Here is a 15,406-nt window from a genome sequence, read left to right as displayed (position 1 = left end):
CCTGAAACCAGAAGTGCCCAACCACAGGAGCCGATCTGTGTGAGTTTCCCCATCGCCGTAGCTGCTCGGTTTGTGTGTGTGCAGCTCCGCAGGCCTCGTTTAAAAAAAAAAATTCAAGTTTAAGCCATGTATCCCGCAATGAGGAAGCTGTTTTTTACGGACTGTCGGTGCGCCGGAGATCCGCCCAAGACATACGAGGAGTTGTTCGCCAAGCTGGACACCAACAAGGATGGGAAAGTGGATGTTTCCGAGCTCAAGGCGGGCCTGGCTGCAATGGGCATCCAAACCGGGAAGGGGGCTGTGCAGGTAAGGCGAGAAGCAAAATGTGCAAAAATATATGAACGTTTTCAATGGTTTTAGCGCTAAATTTGTACTGTGACAAATAGATGTTTTTGTCTAATTCCCAACAATGTGTAAGTAAAATTCTAAGATAAAAGGAGGGAACTTTTTGTCTTAACACAAAAATATTGATAAACTATGAAGGTATGTATTAGGGCCATGGTAGATAGAAAAATAAAAATACATTTTCGCCAACAAAAAACTCAGAAAAATTTAGATTAATCAGAAATTTTCCAGAGGGAAAAAAAAAACTTGGAAATTTGCGAAAATTTTCAACTTTGGAGATTTTCTGAAATACAGAAATTTCCCATTTTCCTTAGTAGAAAATGTCTTGAGTTTTTCTGTCAAATTTTTGACTTTTCAGACTCAATTTTCTCGTTTGTTTTTTTTTTTCTAGAAAATTTCTCAGATGTTTGTTTGCTAAAATGTCCTTCTTTCTATTTACAATGGTCCTAATAGGCCATTGTAAGAAACAAAACATTCTTCAAAACGAGTCACGTGATCAATAATCGAACGTTACCACTGGCGCAAACCACGAAGAAGAGAGGAACAGGAAGTATGTGGAGGATGATGGCGCAGGATATTTTTAATGACTTATCGCACTAACAAATTTTTTATGCTGTTTCTTATTTAATCGAAACGCAAAATTGTAAAATTGTGTTTTTCCAACGTCAGCGGAATATTGACGCACATTAGTAATGGAAACTCTGCAGAGATGATAACAGTTTAGGTAACACATGCAGCCATATGAAGCTATATGTACATTTTTATTTGAATAAGAATAGGAGAAAACTGATGATTCGTGAATAAAGCTGCCATTGCTTGAAGGCAAGTTGGTGTAACACTTGGAAATGGGATTTAATCTCATCTCAAAACTCTTCTACTGCTACATGAGTATTACTTATATGCACAAAATTTTTAGTTGGAAACATTTCCTGTAAAACTTTGTGTACAAAAAATCAGATATAAGGGAATAAATATTAACTTCTCTAAACTATGATAAACTACTTCTGCGCTTCTGATTGAACATAACAAAACAATATAAAAGCGATGAATGTGCTTTACAGCGCACAAAAAATGTTCACAAGCAAGAGTAGCAATACTTAAACACATTTCTCTCACGTAAAAGTAAAAAGTAGCAGGAAGTTAAAAATATTTAATGACTTAATCATTTAAGGATACTGAAGTAACTGATCAAATTATCAATCATTTAATATTTAAAAATTACATAATCAGACAAACCAAAATATAAAGTTAAATGGAAATTTTGGCATTTAAGGACCAAAATGACAATAATTCATATAAGTAACTAAAAATAACAAAATCAGGCAAAAGAAAATGTTTCCAAATCAGTTTATTTCAATAAAAAACTCATGAAACTTTAACAAAAACTCCAGGTGTGAGTCTGAGTCTGGGGAATTTTTGGTTAAAACATGTTTTTCATTCAAGGATCCAAACATTTGACTCCAGTAAAAGTAAAAGGTACAGCGCAGTAAAAATACTCCTAAAAGCGAATTTTTTCAGTGCAGCCTCCATTTTGTTGCAGCTGTGAAAGTTGTGGTGAAAATGAGCCCTGGAGCAAAGCAGCTTCCCACAAACCGCTCCGGCTTGTCGGGTCAGAACCCAGCAGATTGGCTCCTCTTTTCAGGTCTTCTGTGATTTATAGTGAGATTAAGCTAAATAAGAATAAACCAATCTGTCTCCCATGTGTCTAAAAGATTATTTATTTTCCATCTATTTGACCATTTTTATTGTAAATAAAAGAATCGGGAAGATATCTGTGTTTCTCACTGGATCAGGTTTGTGGCTTAATTTTCATTGAGTGGAAACAAATGAGATGAAGATTAAATTCTTAGTCTCAGACCCAGTTTGGTTTCATCGTCTCCAACATCTGAGCTGCAGCGACGGCGAGATGTTCTGGTCCAGCAGCGGTTCTGTCAGTCTCAGGCCAACCAGCAGGTAAAGAAGGTCAAACGTAGGAAATAGATGGAAGAAATAACTTTACACAAACATCAGACCAATGTTGAGTTTCATACAAACTATGGATGAAACGATTAATCGTGATTATTTGATTATTAATATAATTAGTAATCGATAACTGTAATAATTGTTAAGTGCAGCCCTAATACAAACACAAGCAGCTAATTTGATGGTGTGATCAAGTTTATTTTTTATGATGCTGTTCATTCAAAGAGTAATTTCATTATTTTGTAGGAAAAATAAGGAAATAATACATTTGATTTAATGTCCAAAAAGTTTAAAAGCGTAAAGATAAAATCTAAGCATGATATCAAAATAATGAAAAAAAGCTGTAATTATTGATCGGCTGTCCTGTCACAAAGCAAGCAAGCAGTCAGACAAAACCTTTTTTAAGGTAATAAAATAATTAAAGGTTGATTTTTATTCCATGCTGTTAAAGTCCAGCAAGAACATTTTGAATTGACCTGAATAAAGCAGTTAATGTCGATAACCTGCAGGCGTTTGCATCCATTAGAGCCCTACGCTGAGCAGAACCTCCGTCTAAAGCAGCAAACTGCAGAGTAGAAACGGGAAGACAAAACAAACCAAAGCTTCACTTTAACCTTATCTGCAGTAAACATGTCTGCTTTGCATCTTTGTACGTTGTAGCTTAAAAAACACACAGAAAGCAAGTTCATCTTAATGATCACAACTATCTAGAGCAGTGTTTCTCAACCCTGGTCCTCAGCAGCCCCCTGTCCTGCATGTCTTAGGTATTTCCCTTCTGCCACACACCTGAATTGTATCTCTGGGTGATTAACAGGCTTCTGCACCACTTGATGGTCATGCAATCATTTGAATCAACTGTTCTGGAATAGAGGCTCATCTAAAACATGCAGAGCAGGGTTGAGAAACACTGATCTAGAGAAAAACCTGCAGGTCCAGGCAGGATAAAAAACACAGGAACAAACAGAAAAATGTTCAGAAATTCAGGAAATATGAAAAAAGTTACATCTGCAGTTAAAATCTCACTGCTGGCTGTAAGAGGACGGATTCGTCTTTACTCAGTCAGAAGTGAATTTTGAAGGATTAACCTGGGAGAGGCCTGCTGTGTGTGACTCAGGGCTGTAAAATAAGAAAAATGCTTTCTGTGACATGATAAGCAGTAATAAATCTCTACACTGGTTGCTTTCATATTCTCCCAACACTTTTGGTTTAATTTATTACATTCTTTGATTCCAACAGGAGCAAAAATGATTAAATTTTCATTCATTATTTAGAAAATAATAGGTGGAATATGTTTAACTTGAGTAAAGCCACATGAAGTTTGCATATTTCTGATCTTAACCTGTTAGGGCTAAAACAATTAATCATGATTAATCAATTATTGAAATAATTGTCAATTAAAGTAGTAAGTGACTGTTTATTAACTGGAGTATCTAAAGCCCACTTGCTGAAATATCAACATACTTGGAGCAGTTATTAAGCCAAAACTGTATTAAAAAAATGTACATTTTGCATTTAAGATAATAAAAAATAAACTTTTGTCTGTTTATATTCTACCCTAAACTCCCCAGGTTGCAGTTTTAGCTTCATATGGTTCAAATTGTTTTAAAAAGTGTCTTATTTAGTATCCAGTTGTTAATCTGTTCATTAGAAAAGTCAACAGATCAACACAACACCGTGTGGATAAGTCAAGCAGAAAGGGCTGAACGTTTTACATGATGGTGTTGGGAGGATTTATTTCAGCTTTTGCATCTGCAGGAATAGTTTCTTGTATTCTAGGCAATAAAATGTTTATTTTCTTATTCCAAAAAGGAATTGAATTTACTAATTTGCATCTGAAGGCTTAAATGACAAATCTGCAGAATGTGCTCATTTTAAAAATACGATTAATCGATTAATCATCAGAATAATCGATTAATCAATAACTAAAATGCTGTTGGTTGCAGTTCTAAAAAGTACAAAGTTCAGACAGGAACTGAGCTCAGAGGAGGAAGTTTATCTTTGCAGTATTCTGCCCCCAAGTGGCAGATTATGGTAACTGCTGGTTGTGTTAGTGATGGTGGAGTCGACATCTTTCTCTTCAGAGCTCAAAGCTCTCCCTTCACCCACCGAGGAGGAGGTCAGAAAACACTGCAAAAAACAGCCGGAAAAAATCTGTGAAGAATCAGAACAGCTGATATTCTGTGTGTTTTTATCTTTAGAAAATAATTTCCTCTGCCGACAAAAACAAAGATGATGCGCTGGACTTCAACGAGTTCGCCAAGTACCTGAAGGAGCATGAGAAGAAGCTGCGCCTGACTTTCAAGAGCCTGGACAAAAACAAAGACGGTATGGAGAAATGCCAATCAGTTATAGATTTAAAAATGTTTTTAGAGTTGATCTGCTTGAGCTGTGGTCATTTATTCCAACAGGTCAAGTAGATTACATGGAGATCCAGCAGTCGTTCGCCGATCTGGGTCTGGAGATCACCAAGGAAGACGCGAAGAAGATCCTTCAGAGGTTTTTCTGTTTGTCTCTTATTGCTGTGGTGGATTAACTGGATCTGATACAGTCTTGTGTAGATTTTTAGAAATAGAAAGCTTAAAATGACAGTGTAGCACAAAGTGAAAGGTGGAGACCAGTGTGAGGGGCTGATAACCAGGGAGCGGTGGAGGAAGGCAGAGTCGCACGATAAAGAGCTACTGAGACGTCTGAGAAGAAAACTGACATAAAAACACTCACAGCTGGACACAAACTCAGCACTAAATCAGGTTTAAGTGAATTTCCTGCAACATTTATGCTACTCTGGTACTCAAATGTGATTCATTAAAGTTTAGAGGAAAACTTAAGTTACATTTGACTTGAAAATGTGTTTTCAAGGTTTGATTTTTATATAAAATCCTTGATATTCAAACTGCACGTTGTTGTAATAAAGTGTAATCTATCATTTGATTAAAATCTTTAATTTGATAGCCAGATATGTTCATTCAGCTAATCAAACACATTTTTCTCACTGTCTGAAGTTAAATCAGGCTAAACTTTTCCTGTTTTTGGTCATTTTGAATGATCAAAATTATTTTTTCACTAAATACCAGAAAACTTGGTGGAAATTGTTTTAGAGATTTATTTTTTTACCCCCACACAACCTGTTTGTATTGTGTCAATGCAATTAAAATTATTACATATATTTATTATTTAAGAATAACTGAAAACAAATTACATTTATATTTTTTAATTATTGGATTCCAGTTTTTTTTTTTGCTTTTCTCATCCTCCCTCCAACTTTCAGTCGTCTGCATCTATTTGTTTATCTCAGAAAAAGTTTTCTGTGGTATAATAATGTTGCCACTATCATGATTTAATTTGCATCTGTGTGTTCAGCATGATGTGCTGTGTTGGCTTTCTGGTTTGCATGTAGGAAAATAAGTTACATTTTGATCCCGTCTGACGAAGCACCTTCTTGCACATTTTTGTCGATTCCTCTTTTGGGCTTGTGTTAGCATCAGGACTGAAACGATTAATCAGATTAATCGTGATTAATCAGGTGTTGAAATAATCATTAATTAATTTAGCAATCGATTAATCGTTAATTGGAGTATAAAGATTCTAAAAACAGCCAATTTGCTGAAAGAATAACACATTCAGAGCAGTAATTAGGCCAACACTGTTGCTTTTAAGATAAAAAAACACCTTTGTTTGTACAGATATTCTACCTAGACAATTTTAGCTTCATCAGGTTCGAATTGTATGAAAAAATGTCTCCTATTTATTGAGTTTTCCAATTATTAATTTGTTAATCCCAAAAATAACCAACAGATCTGCTCTTGCTGTAGTTAAGTGGAGCAGAAAAGGCTGCGCTTTTCACGTTCGAAGTATTTTTTAGCTGCAGATGCATCATTGTCTCCAAATAATCAAGCATACAAGGAAAGCTGCTACTGTTGCATTTTAGGCAATAAAATCTGTATTTTCTTATTTTAAAAAGGAATTAAAATAATTATTTGCGTATTTTAATGTATAACATTGCATATAAAAGGCTTAAATACAAAATCTGCAGAATCCGACTAATCGATTAATCGTCAGAATAATTATTAGATTAATCAATAACTGAGATAAGCATTAGTTGTTGCCTTAGTTAACATGGACCTTTTGGAAAATGTTCTAGTTTTTCCTGTTGTTGCCAGGTCTTGAGCCTTAACGTTGCTCCTTTCCAGGTTTAGCTGATGGTATTTTATATTCATCTTTCTTACAAGATCCTCAAAATACATTTGAAGTTTCCACCGCTTTGTTTTAACATGACAAGCCGGTGAAGTTTAATAGATTTACACAAAGAAACATAAAGAGGTGGTAGCGTGCGATGAATGAGAAAAAACAAAAAGTAGAACAGGATGTGTGTTGGTGTGAGTCAGACGGAGATTTGGTTTGAAAACCACAGCAAAGGGCGCGTGCCAATCTTCTGAACAGACACAAAGGAATTTAAGCAACAGTCAGTAACAAATATAACAACATAAAGGTCATTTAGGGCTGCACCTTACAATTATTCTATCACTTACTCTGACGATTAATCAATTAATCAAATAAAACATGGCAAATTCTCCAAATTTTTCATTTAACTACTGAAGCCTTTTTTTTTAAATACAATATTAGAAATGCATTAAAAGATGCAAATAAACAAATGTAGTTACATTTTTAAATAGGAAAAAAACATTTTATTTCCTAAAATGCAACAACATTCCTTTAGTGTACGATTAATCGTCAAACGTCAACCTATGAAAAGCTCAGCACTTTCTGTTTGACTTAATATCAATACAGCGTAGAGCTGATCTGCTGATATTTTTTATATTAACCAATTATTAATTGAACAGCATCATAGGAACTCTACTTATCTGACATAATTTGACCTTCGGTGATTGTAAAACTGCCACTAATTCTCAGGGGAACATATTTACACACATTTTTTGTATCTTAAATACAATATGTATATATATTACAATTTTGGCTTAATTACTGCTGCAAATGTGTTGCTCTTTCAGCAAAGGGTGTTTTTTGAGTCTGTGTTCTCAAGTTAACGATTAATTGATCACTATATTTGTTGATGATTATTGAAATGATTGATTAATCATGATTAGTCTGATTAATTGTTTCATTTATAATGCATATTTTAAATGGAAATGTTTTTCTCTGTTCTCCAGTATTGATTCTGATGGTACCATGTCGTTGGACTGGAATGAATGGAGGGAGCACTTCCTGTTAAACCCGGCAACCAGCCTGCAGGAGATCATTCGCTACTGGAAGCACAGCACGGTAAGAGCAGCCATCTTGTTTTTCACCAACGACTAAAGAGAAATCCTCCAATCACTAAAATCTGACATTACTCCATTTTTGTTTACATTTTGTGAAGAAGGAAGCTGCGCTCATTGTCTTCTTTAGAGGTTCTCATGTCGCTTCCTTCAGTGGTTCTTGCTGCAGCGCCCCCACAGGGCGAGGAGGGGAACTGGTTTTTCAAATTGGTTCATTTGACTCAATGCAGTGAGAAAGAAAACCACAGCAGCTGAAAATGTAACAAATGTCGCAACTTTGGTCTCCAATCGAACTGAATCTACCAGATTATCAGTAGTGAAAACATCTTTAAACTACAAAAAGGAAGGAAATTAAAGGGGCAGTATTATGTGCTTTCCAGGCACATTGCTATTTTATAGTATAATGAAGTAACTATGTTGACTTCAGTGGTTATAAAAATGATATATATATATATATATATATAAAATACGATTTAAAGGGAATTTGACTTGGTAATTTAACACTTGAAATTGGGCCTCTGTCTCTTTAAAAACTCCTGCTCTTTCTGAAACTCCGCCTCCAGGAAATCATCACAAAATGGCTCCTCTATTAACCCTTTATCAATGTTTTTACCAGCGTTTCACTGAGAAGTAGCTCCTATAATGAGCTCAGCAGTAACAACAAGTGTTTGCTAATTGCTTCTGGCTAGTCTGAAGGAGCCGAGCTCTGTAATGCAGAAGCTCAGAAGTTTAGAAAGGAGGAGATGCGCCTTGAAGGCAGAGCTAGGTCCAACAAGGCGTTTAGCACAGCTGAATGGTTGCTATGGAGATTAGAAGATTTCTAACTATGTTTTGATGAGGGAATAACATTATAACATGATCTAAAGCTAAAAAAAAAGTAGATTTTTACAGATATTACCCTTTAAAGGAAATATGCTGTGATGTTTGTTTGTTTTTCCACTTCTAGAACAATCCTTTATGGTTATATATCTTTATTTTGGTACCTTACATATTCCACTCATTAATTTATTTTGCTCACAAACTGAAATATCTTATTTCTTATAAAATACTTGAGCCCAGAAACAGAGGATCCTCAGGCCGTGTCTAATCTCTGATGCTCGCCGTCTCCGTTCAGTGTGCATAAATTACCGCGTGCTTTCTAAACGCAGCTGAGATGAGCTAATTTCAATCTGACCTGCGTGCAGATTAGCCCATCAGAGGGATTTGGCAGGGATGAGTAGAAAGGAAGAGCGTCTGGAGAAGAGTAGGGATGAGGAGCCGGGACCTCAGCATAGATTCTGGCTCTTTATTAGAATCGTGTGAAGGGAAACAGGAACTTCGGGGCTCTGCAGATCCGCTGAAGGCTTTGGACGGCCATGGCTCTGCTGCAGCAACATGCTAACTGGTTTTTCCTCGAATTTGAAGATGGAGGAGGAGTCTTTGAGGTGGATGTGGTAGGTTTTCACAATCTGTTAACAGTATAGAAACTATGAATTCAGCCATTTTCAGTGGAAAAATAATCTATTTGAAAAAATAAAATAATAATAATTCAGCATCAAGTTACCACTTTTGGAAAGTTGACATTTTTTGACTTTTGAAACTTTTTTTCTTTAAAATTTCTGAGCTTAATCTCAAAAGTTGCTTTTCAAACTTCTTTTTCTTTCAAGAGAATCTAAGATATTAAAATTAACTTGTTTTTTTCTGGAAAAGTTGAGTTTCTTGGTGCAAAATTATAGGCCATCATAATTACTAATATTTTTACTTCATTTTTCTAATATTATGACTTTATTCTGGTAACATTAAAACTTTATTTTCTATATTATTTAGACTGTATTGTCATATGACTGTGTTCTTCTAACATTATGACTTTATTTTTGTAAAATTAAATCTTAGCCTGACCATTTTATTTCTTCATAGAGATGGGCTGAATTGAGAATTAAAATAAATGCAAACTGCAAAACATGCTTGTCAAACAAGATGGCGACCTTTGGAGTCAATGAGTGCATTGGTGAAAAAAAAAAAAAAGTAATAATAAACAATCCACAATTAATTTTTTGAAAACCAAAAATTAGTTTGATTAAAATCTTTTTATTGCCCTAAAACAATGTTTAACCCGGCAAACATTGTTTTCTCCTGATGAAAACAGTTGTGGGGTTTAAATCCGATTTAATGAGAGTGAATGTGTTTCCTCCAGGTTCTGGATATTGGCGACAGCCTGACCATCCCAGATGAGTTCACGGAGGAGGAGAAGACAACGGGCTTGTGGTGGAAGCAGCTGATTTCGGGGGCCGTTGCGGGAGCCGTGTCCCGCACAGGAACGGCCCCGCTGGACAGGATGAAGGTCTTCATGCAGGTGCGTCACAAGCAATTTTATGTTTTAGTCTTGTACATTATTGGACCTTTCAACATAAATTATTGCTTATTATTGTGTCCAATAATTCCAGGGATCAGTTCTGGTCTTAATTTTAAATTATTTTTTTAATACGGATGGGAACAATTAATCTAATCCAGTGGTCCCCAAACTATGGCCCACGGGCCGGATCCGGCCCGCCGCCACCTTTGGTCCGGCCCCCTGAACAATACCAGAGAGCATGGACCTTACCAAGCTCCGCCCAGAAACGCCCCTCGAAAGTCCCACGTGACTTCATGTCTCACACTAACCTCCTCGCAGAGCTTAGCTTCTATAGCTTCTATGGTATTTTTCGTTTCGACTGACTCTGCAGAGTATTTCTGAGTCGATTAGTTTAGCATTTCTGCCGGATTYTCACAAAATATCAGCCACGACAATGGAACCAACAAGTTCATGTCATCTTTTTTGGACGACATCAAGATGTTTTAGCCACGCGATGCCTCCAACATTGTGCGAGTTGCAGCTAAATGCTACCAGTCGATGAGGAAAACAGCATGATCCTCAGACCCTCAGCATAAATATAGCCGTGGACAAGATCACTGATGCTTATTGTTCTTGCAAGGCTGGGTGAGTCGGACATTCATGGTTTTGAGGGTTCCAATGTGCCTACGCCTGATACACGGTACTCGGTGCTAGCGTGGCTAACACGATTACAGTTTAGTAAAAGCTAGGACTAACACGATTACAGTTTAGTAAAAAGCCTTTTCAGGTGAAATAAAATCTTTAATGTATGTCAGATACGGTACACATTGCATATTGATCTGTTCAGCTAACGTAAGGCTGTAACAGACAGGCTTCAGGATGTAGAAGTTATATCGGTACTGCTATTATGCTGTACTTGGCTAAAAGGTTTTCATAATGGATGTGTTTATTATTGACTATTTTTTTCATTCACTAAACACAAAGAAAGCAAAGCAATAATACTTACGCCAGCAGACACTTTGTTCTTATTGATCCTACGACGGTTGAGCTGCAAATGCGGTCGTGCACAAACTTTGATCCAAGCAAGGCTTTCCGTTTCAGATTTTGGAAATCTGTGAATTTTAGTTTCACAAACACGATCAGGATACCTGACATCGCCTGTACAGATACCCCACTGACGAAAACCCTTTTTTTTTTAGAGTCCTGACGCAAAAACTTTCTGTCTGTCTGCTAGTCCACAATGTACATTAGCATGAGTTTGTGAGCCGGCAGGGTTATTCCAGAACGGAAAAGAGAAACGGTTCAGAGTTCGGTGTGCGATGCAAAATGCGCTTTATTCGGTTTTATTTGGAAATATAAGCTCACGACAAACTCCTGACTGTAAGTTTCACCCGGAAAGCGCTGATTCAGCCGAGCTTCATGGCGGAACAGCATCAAATTCTCATTTAAAAATGACTGCTGGGCTACGAAGGTAAGGCTGTGATGACGGGGAAGCGAAGGACGACGCTGGAAAGTTTTGACATGTTTGAAAAACAAAACAAAAAAACAACTAATGCTACATAACGAGTTTGATTTTGAGGGATGTTGTGACTTAAATCACTTTCTGAAGCGAAGTTTTAACATTCCTTCAAGACCAAACACAAATGGTAGTTCTGTATGAGTATCTCTATTCGTGGGGAATTAAGTGTTGTATAAACTTAATATAACTTGCATCCTTCTTGCTGAATCTGCTTTTACGAATCAGTTTTAATTCTTGTTTTCTTTAATCTGCAGGTTCACGCCTCAAAGAGCAACAAAATCAGCCTGGCGGGAGGATTTAAGCAGATGTTAAAAGAAGGAGGGGTGACGTCTTTATGGAGAGGAAACGGCATCAACGTCCTGAAGATCGCGCCGGAGACGGCCATTAAATTCATGGCGTACGAACAGGCATGTATTTTTATAATCTGTTGAATTATTTTGCGTATTTCAGATTCTTACTGAAGTGTCTCCTCAGTATAAGAAGCTGCTGGCCAGTGAACAGGGGAAGATCCAGACCCATGAGAGGTTCATGGCGGGATCATTGGCTGGAGCCACGGCGCAAACTGCCATCTACCCCATGGAGGTGAGCCAAGATGGAGCTTTTCTTACCCCATGTAGCAAAAACATGGATTTACACTGCAAAAACACAAAGTCTTACCAAGTATTACTACACTAGAAATAAGACAAAACTAACTTACAAGTAATTTTTCATCAAGATGTAGGAGTCAATAATTACTTAATATTGAAATTTAAGAAGTACTAGTTTCACTGACAGATTAATTTACTTATAACATTAGAAAATCTCTTTATTATAAGTGAAATAATCTCCCAGTGGAGCTAGTACTTTAAAAAAAAAATCAACATTAAGGAATTGTTTACATAAAACATTAATATTTAGCTTAAAAATACTGATAAATTTCTTATTTCTAGTGCACTAAGATTTTTGCATTAGAAACTAGATTAAAAACCTGGTACAATTTTATGATTTTTGCAGTGTACGAGTGAATTTCCCATTTGTGATCTCAGTTTGTACAGATTGAACAAATATTGTAAATTAAAAATATTCAAATTCGGACCTTTTTTTTAATCAATTGCAAGTTAGTGCTGGTTTGTTGCAGTAATTAACAATGAAAAAACTCAAGAAGATTTTCATCCCAGGATTTATACTTTGAGCTATAAACTGTAAAAGTTCTCAGTGTTTCAACCTGATGATCATTCAGCCAGAAATCTGATGACATATTTTTAAATTTGATCAGAAACATTATTCCTGTAACATATTTGCTTGTTCCAATTGAATTATCTCACTTTTTTCTTCTGCAAAGTTGCATCGTAAACTTTAAAAAGTGTCCAAAATGGATGCAAATTTTGTGTTTCTGGCAGTTTTATCAGGTTGATTAGAATATGTGGAAGACAGAAAGTTTCAAAATAAGTTCAGCTTTGCACATTTCCTTTCTGATTCAAGGCAGTCTTTGTTTTGTTTTTATTGTACTTCGCTAACTCATTGCATTAAATATTTGAATTGATAATTATCCAAATGGTGGCTAATATTAACAATTTTCTGCCTTGAAATTCAAAAATTTCCAAGTTTTTCTTGAAAATTTCTGAAATTCTTCTAAAAAATTTGGACTCTTTTTAGAAAATGTTCAACTTTTGAAACTACAAAATTTTTTTTTTTTTTTAGAAAATTTCTGAGATCAAAATTTGACTTTTTACCAGCAAAKTTTTGACTTTTGAAACTCAGAAAGTTTCTAAGATTAACCTCAAAAGTTTAGGGGTTTTTTTCCAGTAAATGTTTGAGTTTTGAAACTCAGAAATGTAATGTTTTTCTCAAATTTCTGTGATTAATCTTAAACTTTCTGAATTTTTTTGTACAAATTTTCCACTTTTCAGATGTTTTTTCCAGAAAGTTTTAGACTACTCTCAAAATGTATTAATTCCTGTCAAATTTAAACTTTTTAAAGTCAGAATTGTTCAAGTACTTTCAAGAAAACGTAATAGATTAATGTCAACACTTCTTAGATTTTTCTATCAGTCTTTCTAGTTGAAAAACTTGTAGAATATTTCTGAGTTTTATGTCAAAGTTTGAGTTTTTTTTACAGAAATATAAAATAAAAAAAMCCAAACTCGGCTGCTTTGCTGATCGTCTGGATTTCGTCTCTTCAGGTGATGAAAACTCGTCTGACGCTGAGAAAGACGGGACAGTACTCAGGGATGTTCGACTGTGCCAAGAAAATCCTGCAGAAGGAAGGAGTCAAGGCATTTTACAAAGGATACGTTCCCAATATTCTGGGCATAATCCCGTATGCTGGGATAGATCTGGCTGTGTATGAGGTGCGTGCCGATAAATTCAAACTGTAAATACATAAATCAGTCCTGAGGTTTCCTCAATCTCTTCCCAACAGAGCTTAAAGAACTTCTGGTTGTCCAAATACGCCAAAGACACAGCGAACCCAGGGGTTCTGGTGCTGCTGGGCTGCGGAACCATTTCCAGCACCTGTGGTCAGCTGGCCAGTTACCCGCTGGCGCTGATCCGCACTCGCATGCAGGCTCAAGGTAAATATGTAACTAGAAATGTGAATATTAACTCCATTTAACTTGCTGAAGGCAAATTAATAAACATTAAGAGAAATAAAAAATCTATTAAAATATATATATTTATTATAAATGAAGTTGATTTATAATGAGAATAAAGTCATACGAGAATAAATTTGTAATATTACGAGAATTAAGTTGTGCGAGAATAGTCAGAATATAAGAATAAAGTTGTACTTCTACGAGAATAAAATTGTAACATTACCAGCATAAAGTCGTTAAAATGTTTATTTTCTTAGCCAGGCTCTACTAGCTTTTTTTTGCATCTGTCATGGTTAATTACAAATATATCACCAGCTGACTGGATAAAATTCAAACATTTCTGTGGAGATATTGGTATGAGATTCCTTTCACAATTACCTTAAAGTCTTAAATGTGAGTTGGTGAAAGAAACCCTGAAAAAGTGCATTATTTAAAATCCGAGTTTTTCTTATGAAATGATTACGTGCCACAAGTTCTCAAATGTTGGTTGGCTGGATGTGCAGCCATGTTGAATTGATTGTTTTTCAAATAATTTAGATTTAAGGAAGTTTCTAGAAGAGCAAAATGTTCTCATGAACTGTTTTAATTAGGATTATGGTGTTAGTGACGTAAGCTGAGGATTTCGTTAGTTCATGGAACAGAACTGGTTCTTAATGGGTTTTATCTTCACGCCATGTTGTGCAACAAACACAGAGCCGGTAATAGATTAAATCAGGATCTCTTCCTTCTACTTTTAAATACATTTTATGTTTATTTTTAATGTGGTTATCTTAAAATTGGGAAATAAAATATATATTTCTCCTCCCTGTTCATACATAATTTGAACATGAAATTGCGAAATGTATTGCGTGGATTAACCACTTCCATCTTGGAAATAGTGAATGAATTGATAAGAACAAGAAATATTCATCTTTTTTACTTTGCATTGAAGGATCCAAGTAAATAATTTACATTAAACCATTTTTTTTTAGATGTTTAAATAGAAAACATTTAATAACATCTTCCCACATACTTACAATTTAGCAGGGGTTTTATTTACATTTTCTAAATTTATGAATTTGCATATTTTGTGTTGTRTACATTTTTTATTTAAATGCTAAAAAAGCAGAAAAACAAACTTAAAACCATAATTTTGAGTGCTTCATTTAGTTTATTTATTGATCCCAAATGGAAATTAACCTTCAAGAAAAGTAATATTATGAGAAGACATGGCAATTTTATTTGACTTTATTATCAATATGACTTTATTCTTGTAATTTGTATTTGGTCTTTAGCATAGACCAAATACTATGTCATAGTGGTGAGCATTGCTAACTAAAAGGTTATTTACACTAAAGCACCAATCATAAATAATTCCAGTAACGCTAAGAAGCTAATACCAACATAGTATTTAGTGGAAGCTAATGCTAAAATGCTAACATTA

General features: G+C 35.3%; 1 protein-coding gene across 1 annotated transcript in view; it reads left to right on the top strand.

The window, feature by feature from the left end:
• The first annotated feature begins 107 nt into the window (after positions 1–107).
• slc25a24 (solute carrier family 25 member 24) overlaps positions 108–15,406 on the top strand; it is a 16,525-nt gene continuing 1,226 nt past the window's right edge. Inside the window, exons 1-9 of the mRNA XM_008406266.2 lie at positions 108–306; positions 4,506–4,632; positions 4,716–4,803; positions 7,473–7,584; positions 9,754–9,912; positions 11,665–11,817; positions 11,885–11,992; positions 13,573–13,740; positions 13,812–13,962. Coding sequence (XP_008404488.1) covers positions 127–306; positions 4,506–4,632; positions 4,716–4,803; positions 7,473–7,584; positions 9,754–9,912; positions 11,665–11,817; positions 11,885–11,992; positions 13,573–13,740; positions 13,812–13,962 — 1,246 coding nt within the window. The 5' untranslated portion in view covers positions 108–126. The remainder of the gene's footprint in view (positions 307–4,505; positions 4,633–4,715; positions 4,804–7,472; positions 7,585–9,753; positions 9,913–11,664; positions 11,818–11,884; positions 11,993–13,572; positions 13,741–13,811; positions 13,963–15,406) is intronic.

Source organism: Poecilia reticulata, linkage group LG4 (genome assembly GCF_000633615.1).
Source record: "Poecilia reticulata strain Guanapo linkage group LG4, Guppy_female_1.0+MT, whole genome shotgun sequence".
Lineage (NCBI taxonomy): Eukaryota > Metazoa > Chordata > Actinopteri > Cyprinodontiformes > Poeciliidae > Poecilia > Poecilia reticulata.
The sequence above is the reverse complement of the archived record's forward strand: the minus strand, read 5'-3'. Positions and strand labels throughout refer to the sequence as shown.